The following is a 23,863-nucleotide window of genomic DNA, read 5'->3' as shown; positions in this document are numbered from 1 at the left end:
AACATTCATTACATAACATCGGCTTACAACGCATAAAAGCAACTTCCGTCGTTTGAGGACGCGTGTAGTTTAATTAACCACTTTTAAATAAACAGACTTTAAGATGATTTTAAAATATTTTAAAACTGCAGGCTCCTAAAATAACACTTTGTTTTTTGTTTTTTTTTTTTAAATAAAATTAGATAGTGATAATGAAACATTTTGTTCGTTCCAAATAAGGCTGTGTCATATCAAGAAATATACTACTAACATTTTGTACTCATTTAAATTCCTTTTTTATTTTTAACTCGGTTCCCTTTTGGATTAGTAAGATATTACTGAATCTGAAATTATTACATTTCTGATTTTGGTCTGCATCTCTATGCCTAAGGATAGGTTAGTTTTATTTTTGTTTTATTTTACTTGAAACCAACATGTCCCAAATCCTCTATGAAAGAACTTTGTGCAAGATATTTGTTCTGCAAATTTATAGTAGTGCATTTGTGGCTATATATCACCTCATTACCATACCACACCGTACTTGCAATGCCAAAACAAAGTCAATCCAGTTTAAGATAAAAGTGGAAAAAATGTTTTCATGTTTCACCTCAACAAAGTTTTATCAATTTGTAAGTGTGTGCTACTTGACTTTCTGAGGCACAATTTAAATTTTTTGCAGAGTTCTGAGCTTTTCATCTTTCACAGCTGCTGTTAAGCTTTTATATGATGTTTGTTGCTAACTCTTTCCCCCACAAATACAGCTCAAAGTGATGTGTTTGCAATGACCAAAAAGACTTGATGCACCAAATCCTTTTTGAGCTGACTCATGTCTCAGAGCTGCTTTATTTATTTTTTTTAATATGTGTTTACTTCATATGCACAACAGAATGTTGACAGAAGCTACAGACTCCTTCTGATTATCTCAGCATACTGAAATTAAGTGCCATAAGAAACTAGTATTATATAATTCTGTCATGTGTTGCTGTTTGTTGAGTTTAATGTTTAGATGTTTTCATCTAACAATAAACTTTTCACATTTTTCCAACATCCAGCATATTGCGAAAGTCTAAGCTTTTAGTTTGTTACTTTGGACTGGATTTTCATTCTACAAATGCATGTCTGCACATGTCCACAAATATGACATAAGTTCAGCTTGTGAATTTTATTCAAGCTCTTGAATGACTTTTGCTTCACAATTTCCTAAAGGTAGTTGAAACTAAACTTGGGGTTTCATTTAATTTTAGTCAAAATCATTGAAATCACTTATTCCATATTCTAATTTACTGATGTTTTTATGTTTGGTACTGTTAATCAACTGATTTTAATTAATTGAGCCAAAAGATTCGGATCTCGGAAAAGATTCGAAATTCCCGTCACTATTTACTTGCGGATGTTACCCTCGCCGCGCGTAGACTTGTGGGTAATTTAAGGTGCAAAGCAGATCAACACGCTGAAGGAAGACTGTGGGTGGAAAAAAATAGCTTCCGCAGTTACAGTCAGCCGACGAGCCTAAATGCTTCCTGAGGGGACGTAGTTGTGCACTCCTTTTAGTTTTGTGGGTCAAGGTTTCCCAAACAGTTGCGCCGCTCGGCCGGTGCTGTGATAATTAGCGCAACATGAGTCTGAACGAGCATTCACTGCAAGCCCTGTCCTGGAGGAAGCTGTACCTGAGTCGAGCCAAACTGAAAGCTTCAAGTCGGACATCAGCTTTGCTCTCCGGATTTGCCATGGTAAAAATCAACTTCGTATATTAATTTCTAGTCCCCTGTAGATGAACTAATCACATGACATTTTGTTTGTCCTTTCCTGTTAGGTCGCGATGGTGGAAGTGCAGCTCGACAACAAATATCCATACCCACCTGCTCTCCTCATCGCCTTCAGTGCCTGCACTACCGTGCTCGTTGCTGTTCACCTGTTTGCTCTGATGGTCAGCACCTGCATTCTGCCTAACATAGAGGCGGTCAGCAACGTCCACAACCTCAACTCTGTGAAGGAGTCTCCGCATGAGCGGATGCACAGACACATTGAGCTGGCGTGGGCTTTTTCAACTGTGATTGGGACTTTGCTCTTCCTCGCCGAGGTTGTTCTGCTCTGCTGGGTGAAATTTCTGCCCATTAAGCCCGACCAATCCAACAACAGCACCTTCTCCTCTGGTGTGGCTGCTGCTATTACCTCAACCTCTATTATGGTCCCGTTTGGTTTAATCTTCATAGTCTTTGCTGTGCATTTTTATCGCTCACTGGTCAGCCACAAGACTGACAGACAGTTTCAGGAGCTGGAGGAGCTGTCTAACCTCACCAGGCTTCAAAACGAGCTCGACAACAGAGGGGAATCTTCAATCTTACAATCGCCAAGCTCCCAGTTCCCATAGACAAATACCCCGATCTGTATTGGAACTTCCCGAGAGGGCAGAAATTTAGGATTTACATTTTTACAAGAAAGATCTTTCACCATTTGAAGGTTTTACTTTTCTTTTTTTTTTCTTCTTTTTTTTTTTTTAGAAGACACACTATCTTAATGTGAAATTTAGGATTTACATTTTTACAAGAAAGATCTTTCACCATTTGAAGGTTTTACTTTTCTTTTTTTTTTTTAGAAGACACTTTATCTTACTTTGATCTCATGGATGCGTCATAATGCATGTAGCTGGAAATCACAAAGTTCTTAATGTGATAGTAGCCTAATATTACCACTCGTGATCAGATATCCACCCACCATTTGTTTCCTGGTTAAAACGTTTATCTGATCTTTTTTTCTTTTTTTTTTTTAAAGATATATATTTTGAAGTTTGACCTGCTGAGGAATTACACGTTGTACATGTTATTGGTTTATGTGTTTCTTGGCCAAAAGTAGTGTGCTTGATAACAGCTCTACTCATTATGTCAGACATATCATGCCTGGACTTATTTCTGTTGCCTGCTGCATTTATTTATCATTTAGTAAAAAACACATCATGTTTATCAGTTATTGCACATCTGTGTTTGTGAAACAGAGCCTTTTAACTTTTTGTGTATTTAAAGAAATCTACTGTCCTGGCAGTTTTGAACAGTTTGCTGTATGTGTTGACTAATAAGCTGCCAACCTTACAGTATTAATAGAGTGCTGACATGTGTTGTGTTTTAATAAACACTTTTTAACTAAATGGGACTTGTAGTTCAGATGTCCAACACATGTCATCTTTAATTTTTGTCCTTGTAAATTCCAGCTTATCAAAACATTTTAATCAGGATACCTGCATTTAAACAAAGCAATCATTTGTATGACTATAGTTTATATTTTTAAACTTATCTTGTTATGGTTTTTATTACACATTCTACATGCACTACAGGCCTGCAGGGATCAATAGTGTTTATTCTCACTTGACTGTTTTGTTTTCAACAGTTAAATCAGTCCGTTTTGAATGAACTATTATGTTAGTCTATCCAGATACTTATAAGTGTAAGGATGTCAGTGACTGGACATGGTTGAGATGAGACCCTGACTGAAGGAACTGGTGGATTTCTAAATAGGTTTAATAAATTCAATTGAACATATTACCGCTCTTGAAGGCAACAAATGAGCAAATCAAATTATCCATTGTCTACACTCGTCGATCTTTGAAGGGTCACATCTCCAGCTGCCACTGGGCAAGAGGCGGCATGCATTCTGGACAGCTCGCCGGTTCATCGGAGGGCAACACACACACATATTCATACCTAAAGACAATTTAGAGAATTCAATTAACCTAAAAGTCATGTTATGGGACTGTGGAAGGCATACGTGCACAGGGAGAACATGCAAACTCCACAACGAAAGACCTCAGGCTTCTTTGATGTTATTAATTATAATAGTAACACCGGTGTCATTAATTAATGATCAAAAAAGTGGAGTCTCAATGAAAACTGTGACTAAGAGAACTTAATGAATGGATGGCATCATTTTATTGGCTTCCTGGTAAATGGATGAAGTAGGAACTTGCCGTTTTTCCTCCTACTGCTCTTCATTGGTGGCATTGGCAAGCTGCTCTAGCTTCCCGTAAAACCAACTCCATGTCCACCAGTTGAATCTTGCAAAGAGAACAGAAATACGTATCAATCCTTGTCACTGAATCCTTGTCACTGAACTGAATACTTTTAGGTGTGTTTCCAAACTTTCCAGGAACCACTAGTGTAGTTTTCTGTGGGCCCTCCACTGTTTTCACTGCAACTGCCAGCATAAAAACAGATTACCTCGGTCAAATCTGACCCCAGAAAGCTGCCTTGGTGTAGGTTTTTAATATGATAGATTTGAAGAGGGAAGGTGTGAAGCTTTTCTGATTGTTTTCACAAGTTTCACAGTTGCATATGCAGCATTTTTGAGGCTTATTGCTTTTGCTTATTTTTGTAAAAATGTGTTAATCTTGTACATCTCAAGAGTTCGAAGGGATTTGGGTTTCACTTCATAGTGTGACTGCTGTAAAAAAAATAAAAATAAAATTGAGGAACCAGGTTTTAGGCCCAATTTGAGCTCCTACTTGAATAACTGATTAAGGGTTCTGGGTAATATAATTCTAGGAGTTAAAGGTTCAGGGAGCCAGCAGGTTTTCTGTTTGCCTGATAAAATGAGTGTGGAAGTGAACGGGTTTCAATACAGTCATAACTGTCAATAGTCACATACCTCTGGAAACGGAAACTCAGGTGGCGACGGTGCTGATTCCCTTCCAACATCTACAAATGTCCCACATTTTGCTGTCCCATCCACCCAAAAGCCTTCATAAAGCAGGCCTTTGTCAGAGTAATAGAACTTTCCATCTCCGTTCCTCTTCCCATCTCGCCACGAGCCCTCATACCAGTTTCCATTGGCTACAGGAGAAATTGGTAGAAATCCCAATTAGACATACTGGAGCCCAAACGCTTTTCATTTGCAATTATGGGAATAAATATTCTCCTACAAAATCTAATAATTCCTCGGCCGTGAGTCTTATGGTTCAGCCACTCTCCTTCATAAATGTCTCCATTTTCGTAATACATCCTTCCCCAGCCGTTGTGTTGGTCATCTGTCCACTCCCCCTCATACACTGCTGAGCTGTCAAAGAAGTATGTCCCATATCCCTAAAAAGATAGAAAAATATATATATCACTATCTGGATACGTGTGTTTCACAGTCCAATATGAAGATAATAAATAAAGCGTACATGCTTCTTTCCATTTTTCCATTGACCACAATACTTCCTTGTGTACTCCTTTGTTTCCGGGATTTGTACACTGTAGGTGCCATAACCATTACGTTTTCCGTATGTCCACTCCCCGTGGTAAATGGCACCAGCTTTCTTAAAAACCTGAATTCCTTTGCCTTGACAAAGTTTTCAAAAAGTCAGTCATCTCAAATTTCATCTTGCAGAGTATTTGGTTTAATATTGGCTAACTTGTTATTGGCAAGTTTTGTTGTGGTAAATAAAAAGTGTTATCTAACCATGCTTCTTGTTCTCCAGCCACTCTCCGGTGTATTCATTTCCACAGACAGAGTAAACTGTGTGCCGTAGTCCACATTTCTGGGAATCTTTATCCTTCTGTACTGAAGGTGGGAGAGTTTTCTTAAATGGTTTATAAATTGGCATGACTGGAAGGATGTGGTGGAAATCCTGTGAGAAAAAAAAAATATTTTAAACATTTAAGACGGTGTATTCACTCACTGCCCATTTATTTACAGACTAAGTGTTTTTGCTTTTTAAAATGATCATCAGCTTCAGCAAATCTGAAGTTTATACTCTGCACAGAACAGTTTCAAAACAGTGGGATGCCAGAGGGTTTTCTTACACTTGTGGCTTACTGAACGGGATAATTCAGAGTTTTTGTAAAGTTCTCTTGAATAGAAATATATTGAAATCTTCAGAGTACTCTAATCTTTACAGCTAGTTACCTGAGACACAGTGATAAATTAGCAAGAACAATACAGACTTTTACAAGAGAATGTTGTTAGGTCTGCTGCAGTTGTCTCAGCTAAGCAACATCTATGTTACAACTCCAAAGAACACCAATCCAACTTTAATGTACTGATACGGAAGATGTACAGATGAGAAAACAACCACAAACTTAACATTCTTGCTAAAAAAATAAGTGTATATGTGCAAAAATCAGCTAAAACAAAGGCCCATATGACTAGCACCTTCACACTTCTGAGAATGTATTCGGTGTTCTACAAACTTGCTGGAGTTTGACATTTTTTCTATCAAAGTGGGGGGACTTTTACTGATAATAACTTCACAGAACTCCACTTAAAATATCTGAACTATCCCTTTAAAATATGTACATCAAAATCAATGTCAGAACTTGAATTTTATGTAACATTATTTTTCCTTTGCAATTCTCTTGAGATTTTGTTTAAAAAAATATATATATTAGTTAATTTCATTGTTGACTATTATGTCATTGCAGAACGTTCTAATGAACGTGCAGCAAAAATTAGCAAAATTACCAAACCTTCATACGACTAATACCCTTGTTTTCATTACTGAATAACGTTCTCAATCAAAATGGGCCTTATCGTTCTATCAAAAACAATATAATCACAGAAAATTACAATCAAATTAGATTATAACAAAATATTTTTGGAGCTATATTGTACATAATCACGAAGACATCTGGACAGTTAATGCGATTTTTTGGGACACATGTGCTTAAAACATAAATTAATGTAAAACACCGTCCAGAAATTTTAAGTTAGATAAAAGTATTTTGTACCTCTGCAGTGTATCCAAGCGGATGACTTAAACGCACTCAACCCGCTAGGAAAAATCAAGAAATCACAAGCTATATTAACTTCTTCCGCAGAACAATAAACTGTTTGGTGTATCATAGCAACAGTAAAGTGCACTGTGATTGGTGAATAACGAATTTATTAAAACCCCAAATTAAAATGATTTATAATTAAACCTGTCGGTTATTTTCCAATATCGTAACAACTTTAATAAAAATTACCGAAGTGTTTATTGAATTTAAGCGGGTTCAGCTGCGGTTTAGCTACACTGCTTAAATCGTTGGTTGTGCGCATGCGCTCTGAGGTACAATTAAAACACGGAGAAGCAGTCTTTGGGTGCAGTGAGGACGAGCCAGTCGGAGTGGAACCTGGTGGAAGTGTCTTTCCCGTCACGTTTCGTTCTGCTACGATGTCCAAACCCACTTTTGAGGCAGAATGGGAGGAAATAGAAAAGGAATACCAACAATTACAGGTAACCAGAACTCGCTTAATCGAGTGTTTTTCATGTGTAGTGGGTGCCACTGACAGACACTGTAGCGGGGCTTTGGCACTTTGGTTCTTTGCTCTTCGCCATTCATTCTCGGCTCAGACTTAAAACGCTGTAGTTAGTCTTCGCTCTTGCTGTATATCGCTCCAACTAAGCTGTGAACTTATTTAACCATGACTTTATTTTCTCTGACTGTAGTGCAACATCCTTGTGTTGTAGCAGCTAGCATTAGCCGCAGGTTACTTGACATTTTTCCCTGCCGCTAAAGAAGAGCTATAGTCCAGCTAAAGCCTTCATGCTGCTGTTGGTTACACAATTGCTACCAAAGTTACGTAAAGGTCGTGCAAGGTGTTTTTTGCTTAGGTTTTTGCTTTGGCAAACTCTTAATAGCCACTTACTCCCACCCTCTGTCATTAGTTGTCAGGCTAGCTCACCTTTGCTACAGTTGGCTAACTTGAAATAACTCATGAGCAGACGATGCCAGTGCGGCGAGGCATCATAATCAAGTTAACTTTAGACGTGTATCTGCAATGCCATGGAAGATGGAAATCTATAGCTGCTCTTCAGGGAAGAAAATTGTGGTGGTGATGGTCAGCTGTTCAGGGATTTCCATTATGAATGCTAGTGCTAAGTATCCTTCTTTCAGAGTCTATCGTAGTCTTGAATAAACTTGTTCAGGTGCATGATCAGTAGAGAACGCATTAAAAAAATGAAAACGATTCAGTGTCACAGACACTGGCAGTATCACAGATGTGAAAGAAAGAGACATAACTTATCTATTTCTTTAAATCCTGCTGCTGCTTCTTCTTCAGGTAGTGCCTCCTTATTCCCTAATACAATAATGTTATATACTACTTTAAATAAATGAATCATATTTGCTTAAAAGGTCCCATCATTATTACCTTACTATATGTCAAACTTGTTGAATTGGAAACCTGTGTGCTTTCCTGTTCAAAAATGCTTTATTGATCCCAAAGGGAAATTAAATGTTGTTGTATCTCTTTTTAATTTAAATTCTTCAAAGATTTATTGCAGATGGCGTTGGCAGGAAAGATCACCTGTAGCAGTCTGTATCACAGTGAATTTGAAGAAGCCTCTGACTGAAGACATTTTGTTTTTCTAAGACAGTCCCAGAGAATGGTCAGGGTTATCCATAATGTTCTTGATTTTATGTAAAATATTTATTCGTATAATCAACTCAAGAGGTTGAACAGAACAGAACCAGCCTTCTTTAACAGATTCTTGAGCAGTTTTAGGTCCCTGGTTCTGATGCTACTGCCCCAACAGTTGGTGGCAGAATAGATGATGCTCTCAACAACAGAATCTTAGCTTCCTCAACAAGAACAACCTACTCTGACCCTTCTTATAGACGGCTTCACTGTTGCGTCTCCCCTCCAGTCTGTTGCCCAGGTGAACACCAAGATATTTATATTCCTTAACCACCTCCACTTCTTCTTCCTTGATGGAAATATGGTTTGATCTTACCCTGTTTCTCCTGAAATCTACAATCATCTCCTTTTGTTTTGTTCACATTCGAGATAAGATTATTGTTCCCACAGCATGGCACAAAGCGGTCCACCAGCTTTCTGTACTCAGATTCTTGTCCATCTCTGACACAGCTGACGACTGCAGAATCATCTGAGTATTTCCGTAGAGGACATAAGTCAGGCTTCGGCTGTAAATCTGAAGGTGAAAAGGAAGTACAGTGCAGTACAGTACCCTGTGTTGCTGACCACCTGGTTAGACACAAAGACCTTCCATCCAATGAACTGTGATCTGTTTGTCAGGTAGTCATAGATCCAGCATCCATAAGAAATGGCAAGGCAATGTGGTGAATGTATTCATGAAATGACAATTAACTGAATTTTTAAAGGAGATTGTGTTTTCTCATATCAAAGTAGAAATGCTAGAGAAGTGCCAAACTGGTCAGTCTAAGTTTGTCTATTTAACAAACGGTGAAGAGCATCTACATGTATGAACATTTATTTTTTTGACTGATACAAGGCAACAGTTTTATTGTAAAGTTTGTTGTAAAAGGCCTTTTAGAAATGGAATAATAATAAAAGTATTACAACTTCTGCCCTACTTAGTGTTTAGAAATTAAACACAAAATTAAACGAGTGTTTAATTAAATTTCCCTTTGGCTAGATAAAATATGATTGTATTTGAATTATGTTGTAGAGCCAGGAATTCAACATATTACAATAAGTCACTCCTTGGCAGTAATCATACCACTTCCTCCACAACGTAACCTCAAGTATTCAACTGTTCAGATGTAAACCCCTGACTGACCTGAGGTAAGATGTGGTCCTTCAATTGGTCATGTGCACATCAACAGCTTTAATGTGAGAAAACTCATGTGATATAAAGCACAGGAAGTGCTTTATATCACACACCCCGGGATGTTTTATTGCACAGCAGAAATCTGTATGTGGTTTCATTTGGTGGACTTGGTTAAAATACAAAAACCTAAAGAGCAAACCAATAAGGAACCAAGACGTAGAGACAAAACCACGTTCTTTAGAGTCCCAAAAATCAAGTCTGTTTAGGTTAAGTTGTCAAAAGCATTTCTAAAAATCTATTATTGGCTGCGGTCAGATTGTGTTGTCTGCAGGGATAAATTCATTCTGCGGCGTGTTGTTTATCTCGCCGCTTAATGCAGAGTCATGGGCGGATTTTATTCAGACGGAGTTCAAATTAAATTTCACAGAGTAAAGCGTTCCCTGCTGACAATTTTTTTTTATTTTGTTTTAAATAATGTTAGTGTTTTGACATCTGTAGAAGTGTCTTAATGTAACTCATGTTTCTGCTTATTGTACCTCCAGGAAACTCATAAAATATACAGACACAAACTGGAGGAGCTCACCAATCTTCAGGCGACATGCAGCAGTTCCATCAGCAAACAGAGAAAATGTCTGAAAGACCTGAGGCTTAGCTTGAAAAAGTGAGTACCGCCCGCATTCAGGGGAAAATAATTTTTTTTTTGTTTGGGTTCAAAACAGTAAGACTCAGTTAATGATGTGCTTGGACTGAAGTGTCTATATCTATATTGCCTCGCAAAAGTCTCCATACTCCTTTAACTTTCCCACATTGTTTAATGTTTCAGCCACAAGCTTCTGCCTAAATACAAGACAATCTAATAGAGGCTGCAAAAGACTAAAGAGTTTAGGAACTGTTCACCATCCAACCAGATAGCAGCTGCACATTGAGTTTTGTGGGTGTAACGCCACAAAACATGACAAAGATGAAGAGATATGGATACTTTTGCAAGGCGCATTCTCAGTCTGATTCTAGTCACAGGTAGGCCTGTCGCGATAAGCGATAAATCAATTAATCGCACGATAAATTAAACCTATTGACCTCATTTTAATTATCAGCTTTATCATCTCTTCCTGTCTTTTTTTCTTTCTGTTGATGGCATTGAATGAAAGGGCTCAACTCCAGTGCTCTTCCTTAGTGTAATGTCCAGCGCACACTACACGAGTTGTTGGCGGACTGTCGGCCCATTTTCAAAACCTGACAGAAATCCTAGGTGTAACGGTTCGATCGGGTTTGTCGTGCCGTGTGGTGTCCAGTCACATAGGCAAAAAGTAAAGGCTACAAGTCCAGTTAACTAGTTTTAAAATCAGGCATTAATCAATGTTTTACTAGAATCTACCTGTGATGCATGTGGCTATAGAGTCAGATCAAAGTCCTGACTGAATGAATATCATTATAACCTATTTATGTCACGTTAACGAAGAACAGCTGAAAACTTAATGGGTTTATCAACTGCGGTAGCAATTTGGCTCCAACTCCTCTCCTTGTCATTTCTACATTCTTTGCACAAAATGTTGAATAAATATTAATGTTGTTTCCACAAATCATCTCCAATGTCCGCTGGACTTCTGGTTGCACATGTCAGCTGTTTGGGATTCCCCTCCGTAATTTCCCCTCAGAAAACATGGAGGAGAATCCGAGCTTTCTGATTGGCTACCTATGGGCATTGACGCTTCCAGTCAGGGGAAATCCCTGATTTAGATCGGAGCGGCCATGACGATCCACCGTAACACGCCACACACTGCAGGATGATCGGTTACGAAATCACCAGCGGTCAATGTTCTAAGATTGTCATAAGGGGAAAATAGGGGCAAAAAAATCGTGTAGTGTGAACTACTGCATTAGGTAGTCGGATGTGCCCATCTTCTCTATTTAAATCTTGTGATTACTGATGGGCAATATAGTATACAGATTTCATATCTGCACTCTTTTGGTTGAATGCAGTATTTATTTCCACTTTGGCTTTATGTTGTTTAGTTTTTATTCAAGTACGTTTTTTTGTTAATGGAGACTCCGAATCCATTTTATTTTTGTTTTTGGTTGTTTTGTTTGTTTAGTTTATCAGTTCCAGTGTTATGTGTTCGTTTGAAAATAAAGTGTATATAGCTATGGCAGGAAATTGCATGCATTATTGGTCATTTCCATTAAATCAGTGTCAAAATGTCTTGAAACAATATTATTGTTTATTGCAATAATTTTTTAGACAATTAATTGCTCGTCAAAATTGATTATCGTGACAGGCCTAGTCACAGGTGTAGACGGATGTTACTGGGTTACTGCCTTAACAAAAACAACATATTTTTCTGGCACTGAAATTGTCTTGCTCATCAGCATTTACTCTGGTCTTCACAGGTGTGCGCAGACATGCGATGAAAATCAGCTGAAAATAATAACAGACATCAAATCACAAATCAAAGAAAAAGAAAATGTTTTCTTCGATATGGAAGCCTATTTGCCAAAGAAGAACGGGTGTGTGCTGTTTATTTTTTCCCTGTATTTGTTCTTTTCCTTATTCGGTAACATGAGAACTGTTTTTAATCCATGAAACTGTACTGACCTGTTTTGTGTTGTTTATTTATTTCAGACTGTACCTGAGTTTGGTCCTGGGCAACGTGAACGTGACGCTCCTCAGTAATCAGGCAAAGTATGGAAAGTGCAAACCGAGTTGTCTCCAAGATAGAAAAGAAGATGTTGTCTACTTGCCCATCTCACGCGTGTTTCATTTGCATAGATTTGCCTACAAAGACGAGTACGAGAAGTTCAAGCTTTATATGACGATAATCCTGATGTTTGGAGCCATAACCTGCCTCTTTTTTCTTAACTACCGGTAAGGTAATGCTTCCTCTTGAAGGAGTAGTCTTATAACGTTTTCTTAAATAATTTTTTTCTTTTTTTTTCAATCTCCAGAGTCACAGATGAAATCTTCAACTTTTTGCTGGTCTGGTACTATTGCACTTTGACCATAAGGGAAAGCATCCTCATCACTAATGGTTCCAGGTGTGTTTTGACGACGATTGCATAAAGATTTCTATGTTTGGGTTTTGAAAATAACGCATGTGTTTTTGCTCTCCTTCCCTTTTTTTCTGTATCAGGATCAAAGGCTGGTGGGTGTCTCACCATTATGTGTCCACTTTCCTGTCAGGTGTTATGCTTACCTGGTGAGATGCCTGTTTAGCATGTTGTCCAGTAACACACCAAGAAGGTGAAATTCATAAAATGCTAAAGCATGTTTCTGTTTGTCACCAATTTTGGACAGGCCTGAGGGACAAATGTATCAGATGTTTCGAAACCAGTTCCTGGCGTTCTCCATTTATCAGAGTAAGTCTTGTGGTTTGCTTACCCAGATTTTAGCTTTTTCCCCAAAAGGGCTTTCTCTCTTGTCTAATGTTCTTTTTTTTTTTTTTGACATGTTTGTATATTTGAAATTAAATCATGCAGTGCTGTGAAAAAAGATTTCATCGTCCACCAGGACTTTACTAGGTTTAATGAGTCCCTCCAGAAAGACGCGATCGCAACTATTAATGCAAATTCACTCATCCTTCTCAAATTTTATGTATTTTCACCAGTCGTTGAAACTTCTTTGTAAATCTGACCAATAATCCTAACGCTTTCTGTATTTCCTTCTTTTCTGAAATGCAGTATTACAGTTTGAACTTTAAAAACCATGTTGATAAAAAATAGTCCCATTCAGAGGGTGAAACAAAGATGGCTTGTATGTTTGTTTTTTTTATGTTTGCATGACAGCATATTTGCAGCTAACCACACTGTGCTCAGGATTGGTGGCACCGGCGTGAGCTTTGAGCTCACTTTACAGCGTTTAGCACACTGCCTGCACAGTGGGGCGTCATAAATCAGCTGTAGAAAACAATCCAGGTTTCCTGAATGAAGGGATGTGACTAAACATTTCCATTCTTAACAAAGGGCCCTCCTAAATCGCTTGTTTGATCAGAGAACTGAATATGCCAATTGTATCCTTATGTTCTTAAATCATCCATCCATCCATTTTCTTGCACCCTTGTCCCTTGGTGGGGTCGGGAGGTGCTGGTGCCCATCTCCAGCTAATGTTCCGAGCGAGAGGCGGGGTCACCCTGGACAGGTCGCCAGTCTGTCGCAGGGCAACACAGAGACACACAGGACACACAACCATGCACACACACACTCACACCTAGGGGCAATTTGGAGAGGCCAGTTAACCTGACAGTCATGTTTTTGGACTGTGGGAGGAAACCGGAGTACCTGGAGAAAACCCACGCATGCACAGAGAACATGCAAACTCCATGAAGAAAGACCGGGGCCGGGAATCGAACCCAGAAGCTTCTTGCTGCAAGGCAACAGCTCTACCAACTGCGCCACTGTGCAGCCCGTTCTTAAATCATATGGAGAAATATTTTGTTCTGTTATTAACTTAGGTGTTTATAGACCAAAAACAGTCTAACAGCATTTACTTTCACACATCATCTTGTTCAATTAAATCCAGCTAAATATTTGGAACAAAAAAAAAAAACTATGAGTTTGAGTGTGATCAGTACATTACTGATTAAATGTTCTTCGTTTAGTCAGCTTTTCTCCTCCCAGTTTCTCACAGTTCTATCAAAGCCAGTAGCAGTGTTGAGTTTGTCTTTCAGGGCGGTTTCATCTGAAAATTCAACAAGTGAAAGTAAATATCAAAGATTAAAAAAATAAATACATACATTTAAACCATTGACAAATATTTGCTTCTAGCAAGCAAGTTTACCCTAAATTCCATTGTACGTATTGTTCAATTGGATAAATAAGCTTTAAATGAATAAAATTGAGGCCGTTTTGAAAAGTTAATATCCAAACTTGGAGAGTATAACGTGTTGCACACTAGTGATTAAAATCATTGCTTATTGATGCTCATTATGTGGTAACTTTCATCAATCTCAGGCGATGGTTCAGATTAAAAAACATTTAATTTAAATAATCCCTGCTCATAATTTCAGGGTACAAAACCTTAAATGGTTGTATTTTTTTTCCTAAGCAGATATAATTGGTGTGTTGTAGTATTTTCTGTCTCCCTACCTATATATTTTTCTGTGAAATCAGTTTATCCTCATCACGTTTCTATAATCCAGTAATTATATTCCTATCATTTCCACAATCCTAGGCTTTGTTCAGTTCCTCCAGTATTACTACCAGAGCGGCTGCTTATACAGGCTGCGCGCTTTGGGAGAGAGAAATCAGCTTGACCTCACAGTGGGTGAGTTGTACACTATTTTTGGTGCTAGTCATTTCAATCGTTTGAACCCTCGAGTCATCTGCAGCAGCATGTCTAGAAAATTGGGGTAAAGGTGAAGAATGGAGACAGCTGTAGCTCTTACTCTGTTGGGATGCAGATGTCTGGGAAACTCGAGTGAGGCATCTTCAAGCTATCTCCAATGTCAGATTGTTGTGCAGAAAATATAAAGTAGTAGTGTAATAATATCTTAGTCAGTGGCACTATAAGGTTATAGTTGGGTTTCTTTTGCAGAGGGATTTCAGTCGTGGATGTGGAGAGGGCTCACTTTCCTTTTGCCGTTTCTATTCTTTGGCCACGTAAGTCGAACAAGTCTTGCCTTTCTGCTTGTATTTAATGCATTAAAATGGCACATTACATTTAGCATTTGTAGACATTGCAAAAGTTCTGATGCCGATGCTTAATTTGTTTGCAGTTTTGGCAGCTGTACAACTCTGTGACCCTGTTTCGCTTGGCAAGACATGACGACTGTAAGGAGTGGCAGGTAAGGATCGGGTAGATGGATGCAGTCGTTCAGTCAAAACATATCTTGGTTTAAAAAAAGAAAAAGCTACATTTAAAAATATTTTTTTATGTCAAACATCACTATAATTTCCTGATCTGGGACTCATATGTTCTGGGGCTTTAAAAAATCAGGTTTGTTGAAACTTTTAAAGGTTTTTGTCCTGCTTCATGCATTTCTGGCTTTGCTTTGAACATCATAGGATTTATTCGCTAGCGTTGCAGCTGCTGTTCCCAACAAGTCTGATGCTGATCGTTTAGAAGTGGTTTAACTTTCTCATTGTTTACACTTCTAGAAAAATAAATTTTAAAAATAGTAATTCGTAAAGTCACCTGATTTTCATGTTTACAATGCCATGCTTTCGTTTACCATGTTCAGTGTAGAAAGAAAATCTCAAATGATACAAATAATTTTCTGAAAAAGAAGCTAAACAAGGTGATATTTTGTGTATGACTGCAATTTCAATGCGAGTGACTAGGGTTTCATTTTTCTTGAATTTTAATAATAATCAGCTCAAAATTTAAGAGAAAACTAATTTTGTGTGCAAGACTAAAATGAAAGTTGGTTTTCATCCCAACCCGAACAAGTGGTGACACAATCTTGTCTCTTTGTTTCATGAAATGATGCACAACATTTGTCTAGGGAAATGCTGCTTCAAGATCAACATAGTTGATGTTTCATATATTTAGTTTATTGCAACAGTTTCACATTTAAGGTGTTAAAATTATTTCTAGTACAGGTTTGGTTTCTGTTTATTTTTAACCGTTTTTTTTTATTATTAAAATAAGTTTTCTTTGCTTGCTTTCAGATATTCATGCTGGCTCTAACGTTTCTCGTCCTCTTCCTGGGAAACTTTCTTACAACGTTAAAAGTCGTCCACCAAAAAGTTCAAAAGAAGGAGAAGGACATCTAAAAAAAAAAAAGCGACTGTGAATTAGTTCGATGAAACCTCTCTGATCCTTGAAAGGACCAGCAATCGCAGGTCAAACACGCACAATCGTTTACCGGACTGACCCCACACCGACCAGGCTGAGTCTGGATGGAGCTGAGGCTTCTCTCAGCCTTCGATGGCAGCAGCAGCAGCTTCCAGCCAAAGTATCCCACTGACAGGTTCTTACTTTACGGTAACTTGATGTTGCTGTGAACCAGTGTGGATGATCACCAAACAGGAGGAGCAGTTTCTTGCTTTATTCTGTGTATATATTGTGGACAGAATGTGTTTCTATGGATTTGTGCACGAGTTTCGGAGCGCCTTCGCTCAGATCATTATGCAAGGACAGGTAGCAGAACAGAACAAAGTTTGCCTTTCAACACTTGAACGTCTGCCGTGCGCATACTTCTGTGAAGTAGTAATGGTCAAACTCGCGCTGGCTTGTATTCTCTTTGGCACCTCAGTCAATGAACTTTATTTTTTTCTTTCTTCGTGAGACATTTTAAAGTCACTGTCATGTTACTTCAGAGCAAACCAGCACACAGTTCAAGCCCATGACTCTAAAAGCATTCGTTAAAGAGAGGGGGGGAAAGGTCCTCACTGGTGTACTTTGCTCTATTTACAGTCAGAGGGAGCTTTTTTTTTTGTTGTTTTTAGCCAGAAAACTTTCATTTAAAAAGGGAATTTGACGTTTGTTAAACACCAACTTTAGTGAAACGGCAAGTACATAAAAATGTAGCTTGTGATTTCCCAAAATATTTCTTACAGACGTAGACGCTTTACATTTTAAACCTTAACATTTTGTCAAGAAAACGTCTAGCAGAAATTTGGCTGATGGTCTTAATCTTGCTGAAGACACTTAAAAGTTCAAAATGCACTCTTCAGGTCCTGACCGTTCTGGTTTCTTCTGTTATTTTGTTGCATAATGTTGTACAAGTGATCAAATGCTGCTGTTTGTGCCACTACTCAGATTTATTCAGCTAAGAGTACTGTTGTGTTTTTTTTTTTCAGTTGCATAAGCGTACCACTATTCTGTAATAGTACACATTCATTTTTATTTTTGATTAAATCATTCACTGGAATTTTTTTTTTTTTTTCAGTCTTTTTAATCTGTTATTTCATAATTTGGGTGTTTGCCTTACTCTACCCCCAAAAAAGAAATTTTCCATGCTATTTTGAAAATGCCACAGTTATATTTTTTTGTTATTAATTCAACAAATGTTAGTTCCTTCAGAGAGCACGTAGAACTCCTTTTTATCGAGGGGGGAAAATTGAAGCTCTTTGAGGATCAAATTGTTACATTTTATGTCATAATGCACAAATAATCTTATTTCACAATGTGGCTGTTCATTTCATGTGTCTGAAGTGTGGTCAGTAACAGAGGACATGTGCCGGTTTCTTTAACCTGTGTATGTTGTTGTGAACAAAACCCACGCTACATTAAACACAAATATGCAACTGTTTATGTGAAGATTTGCTTTTATTTTAATTTTAGAATATTGATAGCACTTGACATTTAACGTGCTAGTTTATTTTCTGCCTCAAGTGGGCGCTGTTGGTAAAGTTAAGAATTTCTAACCGGCCTAATTTTGCCATGTTGGTAGCCAACCAGTGCTACTTTAAAGTTACAGTACCATTACGTATTGAAAACCAACAACTATTCTAAGTAGGATTATGTTGCCTACAAATGTCAGCTCAAGAACTGATTTCCATTAATAAATAGGTAAAGACAACTTTCTGCAGTTGTGGTGCAAAATACTTTCAGGAAAAAAAATACTTGTACATAAACAAAAAGTACAAAACGCATACAAGAAGTGTCTTGTATGCTACATTAGAAAATGTCACTACAACTTGCAAAACTCCCCTTCCTGTTACAGCAATCGCAATTTTTGTTGAGCTGTTGAAGATTACTAACCGGCCTTCCAGGGTTCACATAAGACGCATCCTATCAGGTCAGGTTTTTTTTTTTTTTTACTTTCATATCTGTGTAGGACACAAATTATATTTGGCATCTCAAGTGTCCAAATGCGTTGAATATAGCAAAAGATCCTCTAACAATTGCCTGCAAGAGCGTGGGATCCTGAAAGTTTGTATCTTCACAGAATAAGACATTTTTTCTTTCTCTTGTTGTTCCTCTGTTTTCGGTTGAAGGCCAGAGCTCTTTTTGTCGCCTCTCTGAAAATGTCTTCCACGTTCTCCTGATGTTTGGCCGAACACTCAAGATAGAGCTCCGCGTTCATCTCCTGCCGAGTCTCCTCGCCCTAGGCCCAAACACACCGAGAATTACACTGTGCGGCTGACAGAATGACAGCATGCAAATAAAAATAAGCAATTGGGACATGATAGAGATAATGTGGTTTAAATGTTTGGTTTGGCCGCTTCCTCTTTCGCATTGCTCTGTGCCTCCTGCAACCTTGCTGAAAAGGTTCTGCTTCGTAGATCAGTAAATGCTGATGCGCTTTTCTTACCTGAATGTACGTAATGGGATTCAGATTCATGGCCTTCAGTTTCCTTGAACACTCTTTATCCTTCCTGAGGTCAGTTTTGCAGCCAATCAGGATCACCGGTGTGCCCCTGCAGAAGTGCCTCACCTCTGGGTACCACTAGATAAATATGAGATTTGAACATTGTGTTGAGAACTGGAAGCCTGGGTTATCTGATTGAATTACCGTGGTTAAGTGTCCAAATGCGTTTCTGCTTGACTTAATAATCTGTATGGAGGTTTAAACGGCAATAGTTCTTGAGTTAATCAGCAAAAAGAATGCGGCACTTCTTCAACATAGCTTTCGCTATTAATCATTAGCAGATAAAACCTGAAACTCCACTTTGGCATAAAGAATCTCTATCCATTTCTTTGTGCTGTGTGTTGTGCTGTGTGTGTGTGTGTATAGCTTGACGCAAGGTATGTTAGAGGTGTGTACCTTGATCATAACATTCTCAAAGCTGGTAGGGTTGGTCACATCAAAGCAGATTAAAACCAGATTAGCTTCTTGGTATGACAGCGGCCTCAGTCTGTCATAGTCATCTTGTCCTAAAGAAACAAAAGCACAAGCTATGTGGGTAAAATAACAGCTTTAGAGAAGAAACCATGCGTGGTAATGCACAGCAGAACTGAGCAACATCACTCAATAATGAATATACCAGCATGTGAAAAAGCTGCGAGTAAAGACATAAAACCACATCCTGAATAAGGCTTCCCTCTCTACAGATGCAGGGCGCCCTGCCAAAAGATAAGCTTCGGCACAGACTGTCATTACTTTCTAAAGCGAAAACATTTAAGTACTGTGCGGCTTCCTGTGAATCTTACAAGAAGCTGTGTGACAAACATGTACTTATTATTCCTGGGTAATTATAAAAAGAGAAGAAAAAAATAAAAGAAACCACAATTAATGCAACATTACCATGAATATATGCAACCAAGTCAGTATGGGAAACAAGAGGTTTGCTCATTCAGTTCACAAAAAAACAGAAACTGTACAAAAGATCTTTGAGCTTTGACACAGAACACTAAATATGTAGTGCTTTTTTTTTTTAAAGAAAGCACTAAAGTCGATGCGTATCTTGACATAAAAATATTCCAGACTAAGCTAAAACTAAATAAAAAAATGATGTATTTTTCTAGTAAAAACTAAACAGGTTGTATTTTATATTAGTATGTAATGAAGGGTTGGTTATCACTAACTTGTCCGTTTCTCTGTCATAAATATCAACCTTTTCTACTTCCTCAACATTTCTTGCTCACCTACCAATTCAGTGACCAATAAAATTTTACAGGCCTCAAATTTACTATCTAAAATAAACACTTTAAAATGTGTTGCCATCCCGATTAAATGACACCATTGCTGACTCTGGGCCAGTGTGCATTATTATATTATCAACATGAGGACAAGGTGTGTGACCGCTGAGTTCAAGATGTTTTAAACCTTCTTTATGATGTGAAATGTGTTGTGCCAAGAATGAAAACGGGATGAATTGTAATAAGGAAGTGGTATTTCTCTTACCGGCTGTGTCATACAGGTTGAGCTTTATCTCTTTTCCTCCCAAGGAGATAGTTGTGACATACTTTTCAAACACTGATGGAGCATATTTCTGTTTAGGAAAACAAAAAGACAGACTTGTTCTTGTAACTGAATGTTTAATATCAACTTCAGATCACATTAAGTAATTTATTTTTTACATTAAATCTTTCACATTTACCATATAAAGTGTTGTCTGTATATTAAAGTCTCAATGGGAGCTCCTCTTACCTCTGGAAAATCACCTTTGGCATAAACCATCAGAAGAGAAGTTTTCCCACAGCCTCCATCTCCCACAATCACAATTTTAAGTTCTTCCACCTTTTTTGTGGTACCGCTGCCGGGTCCGGCACCGTTTTGTGTCATGTTTCGGTTCCCTCGAAACAGTCAAATACTTTCCAGGCAGTACGAGGCAGAAGGTGCTCCCTCCAGATTTTAGTGAGAGATTTTGTGAAAACAGGTAAATCTACATTTGGATCGAGTTGAGATCACATAGACAGGAACAGGCATGTCTCATGGTTTACCAGGTAGTTCAAACAGCTCACCACTTCCTCTTCCTGTCAACATGACGCCGTTTCCAAATGTCCCCCCCCCTACACTTCTCTCCTGCCCCATCATCAGGCATGCTCACAGAGAGCTGCAGAGAGCCTGCAGCCGAACTGCACATGTATCGTTACCAAGACTGGCTACTCCTACTTCCTCTTCTGCTTATTTCATCCTGTGGGTGTGGGCTCAAAGTGAGGGACAGCCTCCACCGAGTGTGGATTTGTATGCAGGGAAGATAGCACTTAACCTAAAAACATGAATGCTTTAGTACAGTGAGTGGGCTTTTGTTTGCACGGACATCACCATAAAACCATTTCTTACTTCTGTGGTTCAGAAAAGTGTGAGGATGCTTTGACGGCGGTGAATGTAACCTCACACCATCTTGAAAACTGTTTTTGTACATGTGGAGGCAGGTGAAGAAACTGTGAAGTCTAATTTGAGTGGGATATTTATATCACCAGTAGGCGGGATAACTAAGATACAAAATGTTATATTTGATGTGTTTATAAGTGTTTGTATATTTTAAGTTCAGCTGAGTTTCAGATTTTCATTTGAAATTATTTCCATTCAACAAGGACATTTTCTTCTGATGACTGAGACACCATTGCTCAACAGGTAAAACAATGGAAAAGGAGTGTCATTTAAAAAAAGTATTAATTTGCATTTAATAAACATTGGCTTGCTGGAAATGATTTATACCCTCTTCAACAATCAATGGAAACATTTTTATTGGCATTACAGCCATCGGATCTTTCCACAATTGTGGACCAGCTGTTTTCCACGTTTCCACTGGTATTTTGAAGATTTATGTTTGGCAAATAGCTACAAGTCTCTGAGGTTGTAAGGCTACCTTGTCACCAACCTTCATGTTCAACTCTAAAAATGTTGGTCAAATTAAACAATTACTTTAAATCTTGAATCTGTTCGTATAATGAAGATTTTTTTTTATTCCGATGAAACTACATGGAAAAAATCATGAGTCATCCACCAAGTCTTCAGAGGACTTGATTTTATGCAGCCACAAACGGCTTACATTTTGTCAACAACATTCCAAGACAGGTTTCAGCATCTCACCAGGTCAAAATGAGAAGGTACTTTGAGGCGTATTGAACAATATAATCAGTGTGTCATGATTTTTAGTCATGGGTTAATGTGTCAAACTACAGTCAGACCCTGAGGCTCGGATTAGGGAGGTATTGATGCACAATAGGCATAAACAAACAATCACTCCTTGCTCAAAAAAAAGAATATAATGTAATTAACAGCGCTCTAAAAGTGAAGTATATTTTTCGAAAACATTTTGGAAACAGTTTAACTGATGAGCATTACAGAACAATACAATCTGCTCGGGTAGAGTGAGTAGATCACAGGGAGTGAGCGTTCATCATCAGAACATACCAAAATGTTCTTGAATGGACCAGTTTACTTAACATGAAGGCATTTCAGCTGAAACTGAGGTAGGCTGTAAAGTCAAATTTGAAGATTTATGTTAGAAGACAGCTAGTAGAAGAAGCTATCCCTTTAGAATGACAGGTTATAAATGTGTATTATTTGAAAAAGGTATTTTAAGCATTTTATAAATGATGATTTGTACATTATTAATTCAACAATGACAGCCTGTATCTGAAATAATGTTCCCTGCACATGTTGTGTAATTTATTATATTTGGATGATGCAATCCTTTCAAGTATGGGCCTGAAAATCTTTTATAAAACATAAAATAGCACAAAACTCCAAAATGAGTGTACAGTCTTTATTTAAACGTCAGAAACATACAACTAGTAAGACTTCAAGAAAAACTGCAGAGTATAACAAAAACAAATGATTAAAAGTTACAAAAAATAAACCTACATACAACACCATCAATAGGAAAATTACAAGTCACTAGTAACAGCGTTGGATCAATAAAACTGTAAAGCTTTCAGTACATGTTCAGTACAATCTGGCAGCTTTAAGAGCAAATCATTGTCCCTATAAGGCTCCATTTCAAGCTGAGGGGAAAAAAACCCTGTCTAATAAACAATAAAACGTGCTTGTATGACTTACAGGGTGAAACTCGAAGCTTCACATATGCGTAAAAAGGTGGTCTGTAAATGTGTCCTAGAATGTCCACACGCACACAGCCCTTTATCAATAAACAGAGAACAATTCTTGAAATATTTGTCGCCGAGCAGAGAGAGAGAAAGAGAGAGAGGGTGAGACAGCTGTCCTGCGGAAAAGAGGCCAATCCCCTGTGTGGAATATTCCAGTCTGTCAGCGGTAAACTGAGCGGCGCTGCCGAACGGGGACTTTTTTTCTCCCTGCTTTTTTCTACAAAATACAAGGCTATAAATACCTTCACTGGTGGGTTTCGACACAAAACTGTCCACTAAAGTGACATTTTCACTGCTCCGAACACAAAACTATTAAATAAATGCGCAGTTAACAGGCCTCTGAACCACAGCCAGGTTTTTGTGCCCTGCTATTTATCTTGCAGGCAACTCCATCGCATTGAAAAAGGCAACATTAACCTTGAAATGCACCTGGAGACCCCCCTCCGTTGCGCAAGCGAATCCAGACCCTCCCACCTATAATTTAACTCTTTCCCCGAAGTTAACTGTAAGAACCCTTTCTTATTTGTTTCCACTATCTGGTCTGCGGCGCTTTAAACTCGCCGTGCTGGTCGCTCGCTGATCCGCCGGATTCTGCCTTGAAGCACCCTTCACCTAGATACAACACAAACAGGGACTTGCCGCAGCGGATTCCCGTTGACCTTATATGGCAGTGTGTGTGGGGGTTGTTGTTGCAAAGCTCTCGCGCTCTCATGGCAACCATCCAGTTCTCGGATTACAAGTCAGCCTAGCAACTGCCAGCCTGAATACGCTTTTATGATCAAAGTTTCACCCCCTCTCACGGAGAGTCCACCATTTATTCTCTTTTTTTTTTTGTTTAACTAAACAGCATTTGGACGATAACCACATTCGTTACAGTCGTCTCATTTGGTTCTTAGTGCCGAAAACATAGAAGGAAGTGTTCCGACGAAAAAAATAAGGGCGCTTTCCAGAGCCTCACCCAGTTATGGCGCAGCAACATTTCACAGCACAGTGCTCCTTTTGTCTGTTAAGAAGCCATT

General features: G+C 38.3%; 4 protein-coding genes across 5 annotated transcripts; 2 read left to right on the top strand and 2 right to left on the bottom strand.

Annotated features, from left to right (window-relative positions):
* Positions 1-1,315: 1,315 nt before the first annotated feature.
* Positions 1,316-3,121, top strand: orai1b (ORAI calcium release-activated calcium modulator 1b). The gene is made up of 2 exons (XM_008424170.3): positions 1,316-1,709; positions 1,793-3,121. The coding sequence occupies exons 1-2, from the start codon at positions 1,596-1,598 to the stop codon at positions 2,348-2,350; spliced, it is 672 nt and encodes a 223-aa protein (XP_008422392.1). The 5' UTR covers positions 1,316-1,595; the 3' UTR covers positions 2,351-3,121.
* A 472-nt stretch (positions 3,122-3,593) lies between these two features.
* On the bottom strand, positions 3,594-6,788 carry morn3 (MORN repeat containing 3). Of its 2 annotated transcripts, XM_081613651.1 has the most exons (7): positions 6,678-6,788; positions 5,410-5,578; positions 5,132-5,289; positions 4,889-5,048; positions 4,615-4,799; positions 3,938-4,024; positions 3,594-3,674 (listed from the first exon to the last, which is right to left on the bottom strand). In XM_081613651.1, the coding sequence occupies exons 2-6, from the start codon at positions 5,552-5,554 to the stop codon at positions 3,959-3,961; spliced, it is 714 nt and encodes a 237-aa protein (XP_081469777.1). In that variant the 5' UTR covers positions 5,555-5,578; positions 6,678-6,788; the 3' UTR covers positions 3,594-3,674; positions 3,938-3,958. The 2 variants fall into 2 exon arrangements, with proteins under 2 accessions (XP_081469777.1, XP_008422394.1); XM_008424172.2 differs by lacking the exon at positions 3,594-3,674 and having other exon boundaries at positions 3,877-4,024.
* Positions 6,789-6,970: 182 nt separating this feature from the next.
* On the top strand, positions 6,971-17,652 carry tmem120b (transmembrane protein 120B). Its single transcript, XM_008424174.3, has 12 exons — positions 6,971-7,165; positions 10,006-10,124; positions 11,852-11,968; positions 12,084-12,143; positions 12,231-12,326; positions 12,407-12,496; positions 12,592-12,657; positions 12,756-12,817; positions 14,628-14,720; positions 14,991-15,055; positions 15,172-15,240; positions 16,067-17,652. Exons 1-12 carry the CDS (start codon positions 6,986-6,988, stop codon positions 16,169-16,171), a joined length of 1,122 nt encoding a protein of 373 aa, XP_008422396.3. The 5' UTR covers positions 6,971-6,985; the 3' UTR covers positions 16,172-17,652.
* rhof (ras homolog family member F) lies at positions 17,651-22,022 on the bottom strand. The gene is made up of 5 exons (XM_008424173.3): positions 20,437-22,022; positions 20,191-20,278; positions 19,111-19,220; positions 18,658-18,792; positions 17,651-18,450 (listed from the first exon to the last, which is right to left on the bottom strand). The coding sequence occupies exons 1-5, from the start codon at positions 20,569-20,571 to the stop codon at positions 18,286-18,288; spliced, it is 633 nt and encodes a 210-aa protein (XP_008422395.1). The 5' UTR covers positions 20,572-22,022; the 3' UTR covers positions 17,651-18,285.
* Between the last annotated feature and the right edge of the window lie 1,841 nt (positions 22,023-23,863).

This window comes from Poecilia reticulata, chromosome 12 (genome assembly GCF_904066995.2).
Source record: "Poecilia reticulata chromosome 12, P_reticulata-male-v2, whole genome shotgun sequence".
Lineage (NCBI taxonomy): Eukaryota > Metazoa > Chordata > Actinopteri > Cyprinodontiformes > Poeciliidae > Poecilia > Poecilia reticulata.
This window is presented reverse-complemented; position numbering and strand designations above follow the sequence as displayed.